This window comes from Antedon bifida, chromosome 1 (genome assembly GCF_963402885.1).
Source record: "Antedon bifida chromosome 1, ecAntBifi1.1, whole genome shotgun sequence".
NCBI lineage: Eukaryota > Metazoa > Echinodermata > Crinoidea > Comatulida > Antedonidae > Antedon > Antedon bifida.
The window spans coordinates 22,945,238-22,965,329 of NC_136226.1; the positions used below are offsets into that span (position 1 = coordinate 22,945,238).

Below are 20,092 nucleotides of genomic sequence, written 5' to 3' on the forward strand. Positions count from 1 at the left end.
ACATCTTTAAATAATATATTAAAAAACAGAAATATATACTGTAAATGTATTGATCTGAGCATATTGATCCAAATTTAAATGTAAAATACCAATTGGAATGGTGCTTAAATTACATTTATTATCTCTCACCATGCTCTCCCGTAATATAAATGAAATCAACAATGGTATAGTTATTTTTTTTATATTATTAAACCCATCGATATTTCAGTTGTAATCAGGGCGGATCCAGGGGTGCGCTTGTGGTGCACACTCCTCTTGACTGCTAACATAAAACGAATTGTTAATATCTATATTTTACAGACTATTAATATTATATCAGTGCTCCCTGTTTAAAGTTCTGGATCTGAACAATGCTGTTATAGAATCACAAGAGTAACTGTAGGCGTATCTTCGACTAATCATCAGGTTATAGGTCAAAATTAAAAAACTAAATTGAGTATGTCCCATAGAGATACATAAAAAATAATATAAAAGAAAATGTCTTTAAAAGGTAAAAAAAAACCAGAATTTTACAATCAAAGTCAAATTACCGCATCTTTTGTTTGTGTGAAAAACTAAGATACTGAATTGCTCATCAAAGATGTTCTTCCATTGTAGGTCATCAGTCGTCAATACTCCTAATTTTTATTTTATTCATAAAAAATCCTAGTTACCAAATCAAACATTTTGAAAAACTGACAATTGACGACAATCTCTGGTGAATCCTGGTAAAACGAATCATGAATGAAGATTGCAATAATAAAACATGTGTTGTGATGTCAAACAATAATGGCTTAATTTAATAGGTGTCAGATAATTAAAACGTCAACATTGTCGTGTTATGACATAAAATAATAATAATGTATATTGTATTTTTCTTCCATTAAAAAAAAATAATAATAATATCAGTACCAGTACAGAGTGTAAATAAAGTACCCTGTTCTCTGCTGATAAAAATGTAGCCTATTTATGCCGGTTTCGTTGCATAGCAACACACCAACAAATCGCCACATCTAAATCGTGACGTCATTTATAGTAATTGATTGAGTAGGTTCTCACTTGTGTTGTGTTGGTATCCGTGGTGTGCTTACGGTCTGACGTTTTTTCATAATATAAAATGGAATGCAGTTTGCAATGTAAATTGAAGGTAGGTTATTTGATGGGATGAGGTACAGTAACTTTTAAAATTCGTGTAGGCCTATTTTAGTGAGACACATTGGGGTCTACCACTAAAAGAACTCTACTAGGCCTAGGTAGGCCATATCGGATCGGTAGGCCTACAGTATTTTCCTACTCAGCAGCGTCTTGTCGTGATGTGACTAGAGATTTCTATCGGTGAGCCTACCAGACGTATATGAAGTAGTAGTAGGGTTTATAGTAGTTTAGTATGTTTGATTTGGCCAAATTGTCAATTGTAAAATCCTATATATACTATATTTTTACTACTAAATAATTTTATTCTTCATCAAGTAAAGCCAGTAATTGAAAAACTTGTCTTACGATTTGTTATTCATGTAGGCCTACTTCTTTTAATTATGCCAGGCAGGGAAATTACAGGTTCTTGTCAGCACCTCTCAAATCTTTGGTGCAGTATTGGTTGACATTCATTTTCATCATCATATTTGGCCAATTACAAGATCAGTAATAATACTCCTTTTACACTTAATATGATTTTGATATTTTTCTTTTCTTCTACCTTACCAGAAAGCCTAAAAAGTTAATATTGGCCGATTCTATTTAAAAAATCAAAAATCTAAACAACTATGAAAAAGTTATGCCAACCTAGCCATTTCTAAATGCATATTTAATGTATGCACAAGGCAGAAATGCAGTCATTTTAATTTAAAAGAAAAAGAATTTTAATTAAAAACAATATTTGCCGTAATTTAGCTATTTTTTGTCTGTATGTTTGTAGTAATGTGTTTGCAGAAATTAATAAAATAAAAAAAATATTTATAGTAGGCCTAATAGCATTCAAAATTAAATAAATTGTGTGTAATTTGGTTATATTATGTTTTGATAAGACATGTTCCAGTGTTTAAACCCAACTCGAGTTCATCTCTCAGTTTTTTTGGCTAGTGTAAATGGAAATTACATCCAAGTTCAACAGTCGATAGTGTAAATGAATATTAGATGATAATTAAACTTAACCCCTACTGTAAATAATCTAACCCTTAAAATATAAATTAGTACAGTAATATATATTAAGTTATCTCACTCAACAAAATAATACAGATTTTAACAAATTATGATATATACTGATAAGGCAATCGTGCCTAACATACAGCAATTGACGATTAAGGAAACTTGGCCTCATCGTCTGTGGTACAATAGGATAGGAATATGATATGTCAAATTAGCAATATATATCTGTATTGCAAATTCTATATTTTCACTCAAATTTCCACATTTATACTACAGGTTCAAGGACTTCTTGATCAGAGATATTGAACCAGCATGCGTACGTAATGATAGAGCAAGAAAATTACACCGTCTCCTACCCATTCAACTCAAAAACCATAAGACCTCATAAGCAGCTTGAGGTCACTGAGATGGCACTTCCTAATCGAACTATAGACTCTGATGTTTCACAACAGCATAGAGACATTGTAGATAACAAATATCAAGAACTCCGACGCCCGCGAAAAATTTTCTTTTATCGTAATGGTGATCGGTATTTTAAAGGGAAACAATTATACATAACACCGCACAGGTACTTGTCGTTTGATGAACTACTAGTGGATCTCACAAAATCCGTTTCATTACCATACGGTGTTCGTAAAGTTTATACGCAGGATGGTATGGCCATCACAGACATTGAGGACTTAAAGGATGGAGGAACCTACGTATGTGCCTCGTTTGAACGCTTTAAGAAATTAAAGTATGGAAAGTACAATACTCCTGGATTTGCTGTATCTAGTAAGTTTTTTTTTGTCAGATATTTGTAACTATTATGTACTTATCCACCAGTCCTGCATAATGAAGTCCTAACTTTACTCGCATTCAAAACCACCCTATAATTGTAATACAGCATGGATTGTCAGTTAACTTTCCAAAAACCGAAATTTCATTAAGCTCCAAAATATCTCAAATTGATTGAGAACTTTCGATTTGTGACTACCTTCTACAAATTGTATGCTCTTGGTTGGTGGCTTTGTTACAAAAATTACTTTAAAAAACTAAAACTGAAACTATAGTTAACAAATATTTCACTGCTTCTTCTTAATTTTTTTTGGTTAATATCTTGGGATATTTAATGGATCATTTTTGTGTGTAAAGTGCTAGAAACATTGTATTAGGTGCTATACAGTAGTATATAAGACTACCATTACTATTATTATTTTAAATCACAGGATATTATTACCAACAAACAAATCATAATATTTGGAAATATTCTTACGGTAATTATTTTAATATCCATGGTGTCAGCTTCTGTGCTTTTTCATTGGCATTGCAGCTTAAATATTCAGATGGTGAAAAGAACAATTTCTAGACAATCATTAAAACCATATTAAAAGGTTTTCAAATAGACTATGTTATAAACTAAATTTTAAAAATCAATTATTATATAATAATCAGGTCAGATTCCTCTTCCGCTCCCTACCCATATTTCAAAATGATGGATCCACCACTGTATTAACTATTAGTAGTACAGTATCATGTTAATTTGAATGTCAAAAGGAGAGCACATGATTCCCCTCCCACTAGATCAAATCATGTTTTGGATTACATACAGTATCAAAATGCAATTGTACTTGCTATGGTAAAATCTATTTGCTTTCAACTTTCTCCTTCATGATTAATTAATGATTAGTTAATGACATCAAATATGTCCTAATCAGATTATCAATTTGTGTTTGCTAATGGAAAAATAAAAATGGAAAATAATAAGTATGCTTTTATTTTCTTGCTGTTCCTTTATTTTATGTCAGCAAAATGATAATCTCTATAGGCTTGTAGTCGTAATTGTTTCATAAGAAACCAAAAAAATCCAGATAAAAGACACAGAAGATATTGAGGAATAAACATTTTGATGTCACCGAAAGCATTTAAAGATGAATTGTCCGATAGGATATGTATTGATATATATTGGATATTACTAAATTCCGCAAACCCCAACATAACTCCAAAAACAGCTCAAACCCCATAAAAAAAATATTGAATCATGTAGTTTAATTAAAAAGAATTAAATATTTTTTTATTAACCACTTATTTTTAGGTAAAACACCATTATGGTTAAAAATAAGTGAAACCCCACAAACCTAAAAGAAACATAGCAAACCCCATTAAACCAACATAAAAATGATTGAATCATGTAGTGTTATGAGCATTAAATGCTCGATATTGTTTAATTGCTATGTTTTTCTGTAGGTTTGCAAGGGTTTGCAGTGTTAGCAATACTGGAAATTGCTAGCTACAAAATACAGTATATTTTAATTCTGTTTTTAGAGGCTTTTGGTATCCTTTTTTGTAAAATATTGTTTGTATACATATTTTTAATATGTAAATGAGAAAAGATAATTTTATAAAATGATAACTTCAGAGTTTCCTGATTCTCTACCTGAAATTGTTTAGTAGATCTTCTTTTTATATAAAATGAAGCTTGTTTTGCTAACATCAATTACAGATAACCAACAGTGATGTTGGTCTGTTTTTTCCGCTACCTACATAAACCAGCTACGCTAAGAGGAATAAGGCTACATGTTACAACCGCTAATGTAGAAAACGCCAGCTAATGTCGAAACAACCGTTAATGTAGAAAAATCCACCGCTAATGTAGTAAAACCTCCAGCTAATGTAGAAACACCAACAGCTTATGTAGTAAATATAAATCAACACCAGCTAATGTAGAAATGGTCAACAGCTTATGTAGTAACGAAAATGGAAAATTGACTCTTAGCTTATGTAGTTACTATCGCCAGCTAATGTAGAAAATGTTATATATTTTACAAAAATGTCTAAATCATGTGCAAATGTATCGATCTTTACTTAGCTATCAGTCTTTCCACCTCTTTATGGTCGATTATGAGAAGCGGTCATTTAATAGAGAGAAAGAGGTCGTGGTCCCTAAAAAGAGGTGGTCCCTTACGAGAGGTGTGGTCGTTAAGAGAGGTGTTTGCTTACGAGAGGTGGCCGAATATGAGAAGCGGTCCTTTATGAGAGGAGGTTATCCCTTACGAGAGGTGGTCGATTATGAGAAGCGGTCCCTTAAACAGAGATGGTTGCTTACGGTGTGTGGTCGTTTTAGAAAGTTGGTTGCTTACGAGAGGTGGAAAGACTGATAGCTAAGTAAAGCCTATCTCAGAATTAACTTATTTATGTGTAGTCTGCCAAGAAGCAGCATTAGGTTGTATGATTGATATGGCCATCCTTAGGCCCTGTCTCAATCATTAGAGCTTCCAATGTTTCCATTAATCATTGATGTTATAAATACTGTGTTGTCTCTTATTTTGTATTTAATTGTTATGTTTACTTGACACTTGAAAGATTCTACATCACATTACAAGTCCACAACAGACAGTACAGTTTATTACTTAATTCAATAATAATTATGTCAAAGGTTGTTTGAGTTATCTTTAAACCCTTTGTGCACGAACCATGGTGGTTTGTTTTGGTTGCTTGGTGATTGTCTGGTCATGCTATAACAAGGATATTCAAATATGAATACGACTTTAAATTCTCAATCAATCTCCGCCTTAAGTCATATTACAGAAAAGTTTAGCAATTCATGTCAATATGTTGATTACTTTTTTTTGTCTAGTTGAAATGTATTACTGTATAAAGTATTTATCCCGCCCAACATCATAGAATATTCGTTCGTTTTCATTTGTCAACTGTCCTTCCTAACCCTCTTTTTCTCTCTAAATTTGCCTCTGCTGTCACTAGTCTATAAAGATAACGACAAACATCGTGCAATCTTTTGCTTTACATCCTGAACAATAAAGTATTTGATAGTGAAAAATGAATGCATTATCAATGGTTTTAAATAAAAGCAACCAGTTTAAACTTTAATTCTACTCATACTTATACAATATACAACAAAAATCAACCCTACTTTTATTATTTTCTTCATTCATTTTCTGTTCACATATAATACAGAATTCAGAATAAGATTTTCTATATACTGTACTGTACCTGTAGGCTATATAAAGTTTTTGTAGTTAAGTTATGTTGCCATAAAAAAGTGAAATATATTTATAGCATATAGTTTTATTTTTATATAGTATTGATTTTTCTGTACATATTTGAACATTAAAGTCTATTAAATTGTAATAATGATCCAAAGAATGTAAATTTAAAGAAAAGGATTATGATTTCCACTAACATTTTTGTTTATTTCTGGGCAGAAACATAATAATTAGTTAGCTAGCAGCATTAGGTTAACTCATGATTAATTTGACAATCCTTATCTCAATTTATTGAGATTCCTAATGTTATTAATCAACTGTATTGACTCTTATGTTGTATACTGTATTATAGATACAAGTTGTCCTTCCCTAAATTATAATTTTAAGTTTATCTCTGATATTTGCAATTATACTAATCTTATTTTAAATACAAACACAATCATTTGCGAAAATGAAACATTTATATGATTAGGTAGATTGTGAAGTGGTTGAAGGCCAAATGTTGAAGGTTATTCTCTCTCTCTCTCTCTCTCCCCTAGTCTGGTTCACACTAGTGTACTGTAATAAATCCAGATTGCTCAATCCTACTCGGCCAATAGGTTATACCGATCAACAATGCTAACATTTAGTAATTGTACATCTGTTTTTTTAATAGCCAATCAACTCCTAGTATTCATTCGGTGTCAAGTTAGAATTACAGGTTTACTGTAAATGATGTCAATAATTTTGCAAATGGACTTGTGAAAAGGCAGCTAACCTTTGCAACAAATATTCCAATAATAATAGCTAACCGCAATGGTTAGTGTTATGTATGTGCGAACATAGCCTGTAGCGGCATGAGTTTATTCAAAGCCAGAAAAAATACTTGAGGCCCAGTTCTGCCAAGAACCTATGATCATGGAAACTCCTGCTCAGTTCTTAATATAAAATGAAGGAGGGTTTAAAGTGAAGTGTAGCATTTAAAACTTCGCCACTTTCTGTATATAGGGCCATACAAATTTACCATTTTTCTGATTAAATTATATATTAACCATTACATTGCTATACAATAATGATTAGATTTAAAGTGAAATTTTATGATGTAAATGTAATTGAACTTCAATGTCTACTGTAGTATAACTGGTAGATATTTAATCTGAGGTATATACTGTTAAATGATAAGAAACAACAGAATAGTGTCACCTAGTTTATTCAATTAGCAATTGAAATGCAGATAATTTGGTTTGCTATGGAAACCAAGGTTTTGCGCTAAACTGATATTGATTTTGTGATAGAGATTAGTAGTAGGCCTCTAAATTTAGCATCTCATAATTCTATCAGTAAATATAATCAATTAAATTATTGATATTCATTTTGGAAGAAAGTTGCAGAGTAGAAAAGTGAAAGTCGATCATCATGGTTGGGAATTAATGTTACTTGAGACTATACACTATGTAATCCCACAAGACACCTGAGACATTTTTTTCAAATTCATGCAATTATACTTGGCATAGGCTTTTCTAGAAGTTTACTTGAAAAAGGAGGGTCTAAAAATGACATTTCCACCCTCTCCCCCTTTAAATAGCAAAAAGAGCTCATCAAAATATTTGACAAAGGTGGGTTGCCATATAGGCAGGTCCTGCCAGCATTCCCCCTGTGCAGACACAAAGTATTTGAGCCACAGGCCCCATGCTGGGGCCTTTGGCAAAGCAAATTTTGTTAAATGACACCCTTAGATGGCCGCAAATGGTACTCTCGCATATACAATTCAAGATAAATGGCACCTCTATTTGGCCAGGAATAACACCTACCATGTAGCATGCTAGCAGTAAGCAAAACGATTTATATTACTTTTTTTCCACCGGTAAACACACGTGACTAACTATAACATTTTTTGCCGTATGTTAGATACGCATTTTCTGTGGATTGTTTGATCATTATTCACTTGGAATTTTGTTTTGATTACGTTGCGTTTAAGTTCGACGATGGGAACATAAGTCTAGGGGCCTGCTGTCCCTATATTTCGAAAATGTCAATGCAAATGTTAGGAATAGGTAGTTGAGCACCTTATTGTTCACCGTTGCATGTTGATACTGGTTGCTTCACCTTGGAATCTTCATCTGGATCGACCCCAGAAGTTAATCACCATTATTATAACTACTTACGAATTAAGAGACATTTACTATATAGCTTTAAAATAATGACAAAACAGATAAACGTTTCGGAACCATTCTCAAAAACAAATTGAGTAATTAACAACTAAACAAAATTAAAACCACCAAAACAATTAGTAACAAAGATTGAAAAGCCTAAAAAGATAGGCTCCTCCTCTCATTAATTATTAAACAATTTTGCTTTGATTGATTCATTTTGTTTGTTAACACATGGTTTCAACTATTCCATTTTTCTTCTCTTTTTTTTGGTAAAATAATGTATTGACAGTGTTCTCCCCAGGATTCACATCAAGCGTCACGCTTCACCCCCCCCCCCCCACGCGGGGGGAGGGGGACCATTCCGACACTAAGTACGTGAGTCACAGCCCCACCATGGTTGGGGCTGTGGCGAAGCGATTTTTGGTAATTGACACCCTAGATGGCCGGAAATGGTACTCTCGCACGTAACATTCATGTTGAGTGACACCTCTAGTTTGTCCGGAAACAACACTTATAGCGCGCTAGCAAACAGCAAAACGATCATAGCCTACTTTTTCCGCCGGTAAACATACGCGATAAGAAACATTTTTAGCGTTCATTACAAACGTCAGGGGGAAGTCCCCAATGAAAAAAAAATATGCCTACTCATCAGTAGGACAACTCTGTAGTTGGTCGGAAAGGACACTTCATAGCGCGCTAGCAAACAGCACGATCGTAGCCTAGCCTACTTTTTCCGCCGGTAAACATACGCGATAAGAAACATTTTTTGCGTTCATTACGAACGTCAAGGAGAAGTCCCCAATGAAAAAAAAATATACTCATCAGTAGGACAACTGTAGTTCAACGACGTTGTTAAACAAGATTTTTCGATGATCTGTCGGCTGGATTATTGAGGTGGGTGCGATAAAATATAAATATAATATACTTCAACGATCGTCGGGTTGAGGTGTGGGTTTAACTTTGGTACTAAAAGTGGACACCCCTAATTTTACACGTATAATGGACTACACCATGCAGGAACGCACATGGTATTTTCTTATCAGAGGGTGCGTGTACGTCAAAAGGAATTGTTTTTCCTTCGTCGTACACGACACACGTACGTACGTCGTGTGAAATTTCTTATCAGAGGGTGCGTGTGCGTCAAATGGAATTGTTTTCCCAATGTATTGAATTGCGCGTGTTCGATCGGATCGGCGGTGGTGGGAGGATAAGCTAGGAGTGCGTGTAATTTTTTTTCAACGAAGGCGGCTAGCTCGATTATTGAGGCGGGGGTGGTGCGACTTTAATACTTTCAGTGACCTCCGATCGAGGAACGTTTTTAGCTTGATTATTAAAAGTGTATACCCCTGTATTTTAATGTACGTAACTATCTATACCACGATTTACCACGCACACGGCGGCCGGGACGATAATGTTTTGGTTTACACAAATTAATATGTTCGATGTTTTGTCTACTGTGTAGCGTTTAGGGAAATCCCTTGCAACGAAGACAGGCGATAGTTTTGCGTCTCGTCTGAGTCGTGTAAACAAATCTTCTTGACATTATTTTCTATCTACTTCAGTGGTTTTTATTGTGGTAAAACTCGGGAAGGGCACTCACGGCCAACGCAAAAAAGGGCAGGCCAGTAGTGGCCGTGGGTGCTGTTCATTTTCGAGGGCATTGAGGCCAACTGGGAGGGCACCGACGGCACTGGCCGCGGTAAAATTCGAGGCCTGTAACGTTACCGACGAAAGAGTAAATCCCACCGATCCATAGAGAGTCGATTCAGTGTGATATTGAAAATATCATTGATATTTATTTTTTAATTTTTTAATACACATAACGTTTTTACAAGAAAAACAATACAATCAATCACTGTTTTATTTACAATATACAAGTTACCGCATTTTTTAGACGATTCAGACAACAGCCAATACTAGAGAGATCGAAAGAGAGACATGGCAGTAACAAAACACGTGTTTACATCTCTCGACGGCGGCCGGTGGTGAAAGCGCGTCTCAGTTGTTATAACACCAGTCTTTTGTTTCTTGGCTTGTGGTCATGTCACGTGTCTCGTATGCATTAGGCTCTTTATGCATGCCGCGCCTCAGCTCTAGAAAGTACCTGCCTGTTATTAATCTATTTTTAGATTGGTTGTGGTTGATATTTTTAAGCGTCACGGATAAGGTTTTAAGCGTCACGGCCGACCGTAAAGCGTCACGGTATAGAACCCAAGCGTCACGGTACCGTGACGCTTCAAAGGCCTGGGGAGAACACTGATTGATTAAAATTGGTATATTGTCGACATAGCTTTCATCACAGAAGCCACATTAAAAAACTGTTCTGCATTAATCATGCACCCTATATAATCCTAGGCTTAAAGGTATTCCTGTTAATGCTTGTTTGATCAGTTAATGCTTATCTATATTTACAGTTGATTGTTGCTTGGAGACAATTAAAGATGTTCAATAGAAAGAAAGGTTTATTCTTTGATAGTGGTAGTAATGATATTATAATTGTTTATTTAATAAAACGATTTAGCTGGCTTGGATTACCTACCATTTAACATAAATTTGCTAAATAATAACTTTTTTTTTTCGCAAATTTAAAATAGAAATAGTATTATAATATTAAAACTATAAATATAATTACTCATTAAGAAGTTGGTGTCATATTTTTTTTTTTGGAGAGACACGCCCTTTGGCAATAGTGGTCTTTAACAGCTCTTGTCTCTCCTCAGTGCTTCCTTTATGTATCACTGAAAGGAATAAATTAAAAAAATCATACTGGTACTGGTACCGAAATGAAAGTTCTAACTGTTAAAAGTATAGTAGTGAAGAAAAAGTGTTACCAAGAGGGCACATTGTAGGCCTATGTTGAAGTGAATTACTTATTTAAAATATTTTTTTTACTAGTTGTTTTGATTTTTTGTCTTAGTAACTAATTTTCAATGAGCATTAAACCTTCAATATGAATACTCAGAGATTAAACATTATGTTTTTTTGACATCAATTTCCTTGAAACTACTTAAAACAAAAAAGGAAAGGGATAATGATTGTTGTGTATATCTGTAGTTCTGTAAATGACATTGAGGTTGTTAGGTTGGACTTGGTGTTGGTGACCCTTGGTTATATGTCAATAGAGGTTTCTGAGGATACGGCTAGGTAAGGTGAAGAATGTACCAACATCTTTGTTCTGTTGACTCTATTGAATGTGTCCAACAAAATAAGCTGCTTACTCAGGTAGTAGAATTGAACCTTTTGGATATCTCTCTTAATGGCATGTTCCATTGTGATAATGGGGATAAATAGGCTTTGCAATGCAACATTTAAAGAAAATGATAATCAAGTTGAAGGAAGGAATAGGAATAATGCAGCTTCAAATTAAATTTTGGCTTTTAAATTTAAAAGAAAAGTGTTGAAAAATCCAGTTATTGTTGTTTTAACATATATTATAAGCATAATTTATTTGTAAGTAATCACAAAAATCTTAAATGGAATCATCCGATTCTGATTGAACAAACAGGTAAAGTTTGGTCAATGATTGATAATATTAGTTGCGATGGTAACATTCAACGATCTAATGTAATAAGTTCATTAGTTTAGATAACATTTTAAGGAAGCGGGATTATAACAAATGGACACCATGTTCAATTAAAAGATACTTCAATATATTAGATTCTGCTTATTATTTTACAAGAAAAATGTCGCGAATGAGATCAGAGTACCAGCAAGCATACGGTTATCGCAAGCCAATCAAAGTTACTGGCTCTTATTTTAAGAAATATGTTTGGGGAAGAAAACGTAAGTCATTTCTTATTTAGGAATGGTTGCTATGCATTTTTGTGTAATTCTCATATGTGTATGATATAGGCTAGTATTTATTTAGTTTTTGGTTGATTAATCATGAATTGTCATTTAGTCTATCATATTTTCTTTTCCTTTCAGAAGAAAACATTTTCAATAATCACCTTCACTAAAGTTTGTGCATATAAAGTGAAAATAATAGGTCATTTTAAACTTTAAACCATTGAAAATTGATTTGTTTTATAGGTTTTGAACAATTATTTTTTCCAAATATCTCTGTATTTTATATTATACTCCATAATGAGCCCTTTCATCAATTCCATCTTGTTGAAATTGAAAGGAGATACGGAAGAGATGAAGATGAATGATATAAATTTATAGAGAAATGCAGACTGACTCAATAATTAGAAAGTTAAATTCTAGATGTATTTCATGAGGAAGAAAAATAGTTTAAGTTTATTCTCAACTTATTTTATAACTCGGTTGTTGTGTTTGGAAATATACAATGCCTTGTTCCTTTTTTTCATGTTTTTAATCATTTTAATGAACATTTTAAAATTTGATCACTAAAGTATACTTTGACAGACTGTTGTGCACAGTTGAGCCTAATAACAAATATGAAACTAATAACAAATATGAAACTAATAACAAAAATGCTATACAATCAGTGATTCCATTTCATGCCTATCTGACTTTTCCTCTATAAGGGTAGAACAAAGTGTTATAACCAATACTGTACTGTAGTTCAAATAAATTGGCCACAATCTTGCAAAATTGTTCCCCTTGTTTTGGTTATCCAGGTAAGTGGCACTCTCATAGACTATCAACACCACCACTCTATAATTAAATAGATACAATGTATGAAGCTTTGAAAGCAAAACTAGTTGTCCAATGACATAAATGTTATTGTAATGAAAACTTGTTTATGTGTTAGATAGTTTTTCATACTAATTTAGCATTAAAAATTGGAATATGTTTAAATTTCAGAGGTCCGACCACAATATGAAAATCATTTGTACAACACATATCCACCAAATGGATCAAGCCAACATTTTGGAGCAGTTCGAGGAGGATTTGTTTACCCATCACATGGTAAATATGCTGCTGCATATGGAAAGAAAGGAGGAACATTTGGACAGGGACATTCTGGTCCAGGATCATTTCAGTATTCAGGAGGTCGACCAGGTGCTTCTGTAAAACCTTTTTCCAAACCGGGGGTCATACATTCCGACATGAGCCCGGTTAAACCACGGATTGTTAAAATAGTTAAAAATGGTGATCGACCACGAAAAACAGTATCACTTCTTTTAAACAAACGTAGTGTGCAATCTTTTGAGGATCTTGTTCTTGATATATCTGATGCACTTGGTCTTCCTAAGTATAAAAGCACTAAAATTAGAAAACTATATACTTTGAAAGGTCGGGAAATTCGAGGACTTGGGGATTTTTTTCGAGAAGAAGAAGTATTCATAGCTTCACCTTCTAAACAACCATTGAGTGATGAGGATATCGCTGACATTTACGAAGAATTGCATCCTAATAATCCATATGCACAAAAGCTTCCCAAAAAAGGATCGAAGGATCGAGAATCAAAAACAGACAGTGGGTTTGGAGAAGATGAAGAAAAAGCAGAGCGGGAGAAGGCATTGCGGAAAAGAGAAAATGCAAAAAAGGTTGATCAAGAGAGAGCAAAAGCAAAAAAAGAAGAACGATTAAAGGCTGCCAAATGGGAAAAACAAAGATTAGAAGAAGAGGAAGATGAGTTAAGAGATCATGCCATCCTTGGAAGAATTGATAACAATGATGAGTTGCAATGGTTATTGGAAGAAAATGAAAGGAAAAGACAACAAGAACTGGAAAGAGAAAAGGCGAACAGAGATAAAGAAGAAGAATTAGAAAGAAAAGAAAAACTTTTGAAAAAAATGGAGGAAGAATTACGAAAAAAGTTAGAAGCAGATCAACAAAAGAAAGCAGCAGAATTATTAGCAGCCCTTGATGCTAGGGAAGCAGAAATAAAAGCAAAAGAAAAAGAACTCAAAGAAGCAGAAGAACGAAGAAATGCAGAACATAAAAAACAAGAAAAAGAAGATGAAGAAAGACGAAAAGCTGAAGAAAAAAGGAAGGAAGAAGAAAAGAAGAGAAAAGAAGAAGAAGACAAGAAAAGAAAAGAAGAAGAAAGAAAGGAAGAAGAAGAAGAAAAAAAGAAAATGGAAGAAATTGAAAAACAAAAGAAGGAAGAAAAAGAAAGGAAAAAGCGAGAAGAAGCGGACAAACAAAAGAAAGAAGAAAAGAAAAAGAGAGAGGAAGAAGAAAGGCAAAAAGAGGAGGAACAAAAAAGAGAAAAAGCAGAGATGAAGAGGAAAGAAGATGAAAAGAAGCAAGAGGAAAAAAATAAAGCAAAGCAAAAAGATCAGGATGGTAATGATAAAGACAAAAAGAAAGGAGGAAAGAATAACAAGAAAGGTAAAGACCCAAATAACAAGTATGCAACTGATCCAAGACCCATCACAAAACGTGATGACATTGAAAAGCGTTACAAGATTGGCAAGAAGATTGGTGATGGTAATTTTGCTGATGTTCATCTGGCTGAACTCATGAACACCGATCAAGAATTTGCAATGAAAATTGTTGACAAATCCAAATTAAAAGGGAAAGAACAAATGATAGAAAATGAGATTGGCATTATGAAAAATGTGAACCATCCAAATATTGTACGTTTGTTTGAGGAACATGAAACGAAGGAGAACATTTATTTAGTTATGGAGTATGTAAAAGGTGGAGATTTGTTTGATGCAATTACAGAAAGTGTGAAGTTTACTGAAGCGAATGCAGCATTAATGATAAGTGATCTTTCTCAAGCTTTAGCCTACCTACATGATTTAAACATTGTACATCGAGATTTGAAGCCTGAAAATTTATTGGTAAGTTATTTTTGTTTATATTTCCAGTTTCTGTTTAATGATTTTTTTTCTCTGACAACATCAAAACAAAACACATCATTAATTCTATATACAATATTGAATTTATAAATTGTTATCTTTATATCCTCATTTTAATATGAATCTAAATGCTATAGTTGCCATAATAATTTACATTATTATGAACTTGTGTCTTTACAAGGTTGGTTTTGCCTTCTTCTCTAATCTTACATTTTCACTATTATATTCTTTTATCTAATTATCTATATCTTCTTTCACTTTTCTCTTTGGTTTCACATTGTAGATGACTAAATCTGTGGTAAGTCAAACACAAAAGCTTTTGCTTTAATACTAACCAACTACTAGTCATTGTCTCTAAGTGTTTAAAAACATTTCAATTTCCCAGATCCAACATTAAATTTATAGAAATGAAAGAAATAGTTTGTTGTGATATAAAGTCACAGTTGAATTTAGTTCTAATCAGCATTGAGTTCTTTGCTCTATAGAATAAGTATATTGGTGGATTGTCGAAAAGCAATTTCTGTGCTTTTCGAATACTTGCCCTTTATTTCAAATAATCACAATTACATTAATTGATTTTCATTAGTAGTCTACATAGCAGTAGGTCGTAGGTATTAATGATGAAAAAAAAATGTAAAATCAGTCATTACAAAATGCATGTGTTAGTTATAAACAGTCTGCAAGTTAATTATCAATTCAACTTTCTCATTAGAATTTAAATATTCCTTTTCACACAACTATTGTAAAACCTCCCATTGTAATCTAACCATCTAACTTTATTATTTACTGTAGTTTACCACCATACCATTATTTGTGTCTCAATCAACATACTGTACTTTACATTGTATTAGTAAACCTTAGTCTTAAGTTTGGCTGAACCAGTTACTTTTCAAACTTAGTATTTCGGTTGCCTGCTGCAGAACCCAGTTAACCTTTTAAAACATAATCTTGAGTTTTGCTGAACCAGTTAACTTTAAGAACTTAGTCCTGGGGTTGGCTGAGCCAGTTAACATTTTAAAATTTAATCTCTTGAGTTATAGCCTTTTTCAAACTTATGTTAACTCCATTATTTTCTTTCTATTTTTCATTTATTATTGAATGTAAATTCTTTGATTATAAAATTGTTTGGTCATTCATATATTGTCTCAAAAATAATATAACATATGTTTTACTAATATTAACTAACAAATCTAGAAACATTTGTTTCGGGCTAACGGTTTTAGGTTAGGGCCTAACATAGTAAAATCACTGTCTTGTTTATCTAGATCATTCTAATTGCTTATACAGTATGACAAAGCTTTGCCAACCTAGTTGAAAAACTAAAATGTATACTGTGTGGAGGGTAAACTTACCCATAGGTCCAATATACACCATTTGCCCATTTACAGTAAAGTACATCTTTCGTAATGAGTTTGGGTGACCAGAGGTATTATATATTAATTTGGAAAAGTGCCTTAGTGAAAAAAATTTTAAAATCTAATGCGTGTGTTGAACACATTTATGTGCACAATCATCCTAAAAATTATAGAATGCTCTGTGTCATATTGTTTGAAATGTATGTTTATTGTGTGGTAAAGTAGGATGAAAAAGGTGATAATGGAAAATAAGATTTCACTAGATTAACATTTTCATCATGAATTTCTTTATGCTTTTGCTTATAGGTAAGCAATGGTCCAGAAGGTGATATGGTTCTAAAGTTAGCCGACTTTGGACTTGCGATGGAAGTTAAGGAACCAATACTTACTGTATGTGGAACACCAACATATGTTGCTCCAGAAATATTAGCAGAAACAGGTAAGAATTTGTTTTCTAAGAAGTGACTTGTCTTTATAATATTTGTATTTTGTACCACTCATATTACCTTTATTTTATTTATCTATCTCATTTGTAAGTTGTATGACACATTTTTAACAACACACAGTTTCAATTAGCCAGCAAAATGACATAACAAAAAGAAAAAAAAATGGAAAAAAAAGTATAAAATTCTACTCATTAGTTTTTTCATAAATACTGAACGTTTGTTTCAGGCTATGGTCTTGAGGTAGATATGTGGGCAACTGGAGTAATCGCCTATATACTTCTATGTGGTTTCCCACCATTTAGAAGTCTGGATCGTGACCAGGAGGAACTGTTTGAAATCATTCAAGCAGGAGAGTTTGAGTACCTTTCTCCATATTGGGACAACATCTCAGTATGTAAGTATACCCAACAAAGCAAGATGTAGTGTCCTTGGAAAATATCGCCTATTGGATTACTCCATATTATATTGACCTCTGTTATTTTATCTGTACATATTACGCCTTAAAAAGTGTAATGATGTCTGGGAACAGTATCAATTGAAAAACAGGGTCTATCTGATTTATTTTTTTATAAGCTTATTTTGTGTTAATGACATACATAAAGAATGATGTAGTCTTGTTAAAAACTACTTCTGGGCTAAAATCTAAAATTTAAAAAGTGGGCCATATAGAAAATTCACTCATGTATGCAATTTTAGTAGGTCCTACACATTGTAATACTCAATTAAAAAAAACACCAACCTTCCCTAGAATTTTGGTCAGGCCATGGAGGGAACAAGCTTGGGCATCATGGGAATTTTAGAGCTTCTCTCTTATAATTTACCTTTCTAAAATTGCATTTGTTGACCAATAAGAAATGTGATATACATATACTAGATACTACATGTCAATGTCTGCATTAATCTTAAGACTGTTTCCATTAAACATTGAACCATTTTATTTCTTGTACACAGCTGCCAAGGACCTTATTAACCATCTTTTAGTGGTGAACAGAAAGAAGCGGTATACAGCTAAACAAGTTCTTGAACATACATGGATTGTTAATGAAGGTCCAACAAGAAATCGACTCAATCTGCAACGCGAGATTACCATGAACCTTGAGAAGAACTTTGGTAAAGGCAAAAATCATCAGGTTGGCGTTGAGTCATAAGCCATCATGAGTCATTTATAATCAATTTTGTTGGGCAAAAAAAAAAGTTTTTGTACTTTTATAGTCACGACAAGAATTTTGTGTACAGCAAACAAGGACTGGCTTCCGGTCATAAAACTGGGGAAAAATATAAACAAATAAATAAACTAAATTTTACATTGACAGATTTGCTTGTTGTCACATTATAACATTTAATGCTCATTTTTAATGTTAATGTACAAGGTTATATGACGTATATGGCTACTAACATAGTATCTGTGCACATATATATTATCTATATGCACACAATTCTATGTGCATTTAATCGTATCTGTATTTATGATGTATGGATATCATTACGATACTTACACAAATGCATATGTGCACATTAAACGATCACTTTATACATATTTATAGGGTGCTAAATTTGTTGTTAATATATACTGTATAAATATATAGGTTTCACTTTGTTTCAACTCAAAACTATTTTTAAGAAAGGTATAATGTAAAATGGAGGGGAAAAAACATCTACATTGGATCAGTATTATTTTGCCTGTGATATTTAATTTATTTTAAAATTCTAGCTGAATTGTATGATATTGATCATAAATTATATTAAAAATGCAAATTCATTTTGAACTAATAATATAAATATGAATACACTACTTTATTACAATAAATTTGATCAATTGTTGCCATAGATACTTACACTTTGGGCTTCCAGTAATTTGTTCATTTATCATTACATGTTCAAATACTTCCATCTCTACATAAACTAAGTACTATAGCAAGCATACATGATACATATTATTAATTAGTTGTACACTGGTGAAACAAAACTCACAGCTGTGTAATATACTATAGATTACATAATCAATATTGGTTTAAGCATGGACCTATAAATTAGAGGTCTAATTTATACGTCCATGGTTTATGTGCATACTGACTATCAAGCTCGTTATGACAAAAAGTGTGATGTGCCCAAATGTGGTAGTAATATATGGGCACATCACATTTTTTTGTCATATAAAGTTTGATAGTGTAGACAGAGCTTTATTGATTTAAATAACATGATAAATGCAGTCCTGGGTGATGGATACAAAGCAAAACACCTTTTTCAGATTTAAAATAAAAATTGAAAAATGTACTATATAATTCAAGATACATATCTTGTAGTATTTGATTATTATTTGCCATTTTCATTTTCAAAAGTGATAATGCAGTTTGGAAGATCCGTTGAGGAAACACAGAAGTTTGTTGCACATAATTATATTGTAAAAAACATTTTCCATTTTATATGACTTCTACTACTGCGACTGTAATAATAACATTTTGAAGACATTATATATTTGATATTATAAATTGAACACACTAGAGGTTTCAACCCTTTATGGCTCTCAAAAATTGTATTGAGAAATGGATAATTTCAATTTACATTTTGTCCATCTATCTCAGAATTTAAAATTAATATACTAGATACAGTACTATGTATGTATCATTTATTGCACACAATGATATGGTAATTACTAGCAACTGAATTGTAAAGAAGCTTTGTTACAACAACCAGAAGGTTTCTGTTTATAAAGTACATGCGCTTCTAACATTATACATTGCAAATTTTTTGTATATAGTTGGACACTAAATTACCAATTTTATTTGACAGGTAACAGTGTTCTAAAAAATAAAATATATAAAACATAAAAGATTTGAATACTGTATACTATGTATTTAATGTATATTGTATATACTGTATGTAGACGTTTAGAAATAGCAGGAATCCTTTTCAATATAGAATATATGTATAGAATTATTTTTGCTCATTATTTATAATGTTTGCAATAAGTAATTGAGAGAGCTTAACAAAAACAAAACACTTTGAACAGATATTTTATATTCTGTTTTATTTGAAAGTATACTTTGTAAAGAAACTTGAAGCTCAAAGGAAAAAAATAAAATATGAACAAAATGATTATTTTTAAGTGTATGTGAATTACCAGTATTTGTTATTAGATCATTGTCATATAGTAATGATATTGTTCCTATCTGTGGTCAAACCCCTTTTTGATTAAGCTGAACACATCTACTACCTTTTGTGCACATGTATTGATAAAAACGACGACGTCAAATTAGCAAAGTTGAGGCCAACTGTTCCAGAGGTATTCCAGAGGCGTAGTGCTAGCTGCACATGCTTTGTATTAAA

General features: G+C 32.5%; 1 protein-coding gene across 4 annotated transcripts; it reads left to right on the forward strand.

Moving 5' to 3' along the window:
* The first annotated feature begins 1,030 nt into the window (after positions 1-1,030).
* LOC144845316 (serine/threonine-protein kinase DCLK3-like) lies at positions 1,031-19,836 on the forward strand. Of its 4 annotated transcripts, none has more exons than XM_078702566.1 (7): positions 1,031-1,126; positions 2,401-2,898; positions 13,013-14,946; positions 15,248-15,262; positions 16,626-16,758; positions 16,992-17,159; positions 17,717-19,836. In XM_078702566.1, the coding sequence occupies exons 2-7, from the start codon at positions 2,448-2,450 to the stop codon at positions 17,911-17,913; spliced, it is 2,898 nt and encodes a 965-aa protein (XP_078558692.1). In that variant the 5' UTR covers positions 1,031-1,126; positions 2,401-2,447; the 3' UTR covers positions 17,914-19,836. The 4 variants fall into 4 exon arrangements, with proteins under 4 accessions (XP_078558692.1, XP_078558710.1, XP_078558700.1 ...); XM_078702574.1 differs by lacking the exon at positions 1,031-1,126 and adding an exon at positions 1,771-1,788; XM_078702584.1 differs by lacking the exon at positions 15,248-15,262 and having other exon boundaries at positions 17,717-19,835.
* The last annotated feature ends 256 nt before the right edge of the window (positions 19,837-20,092 follow it).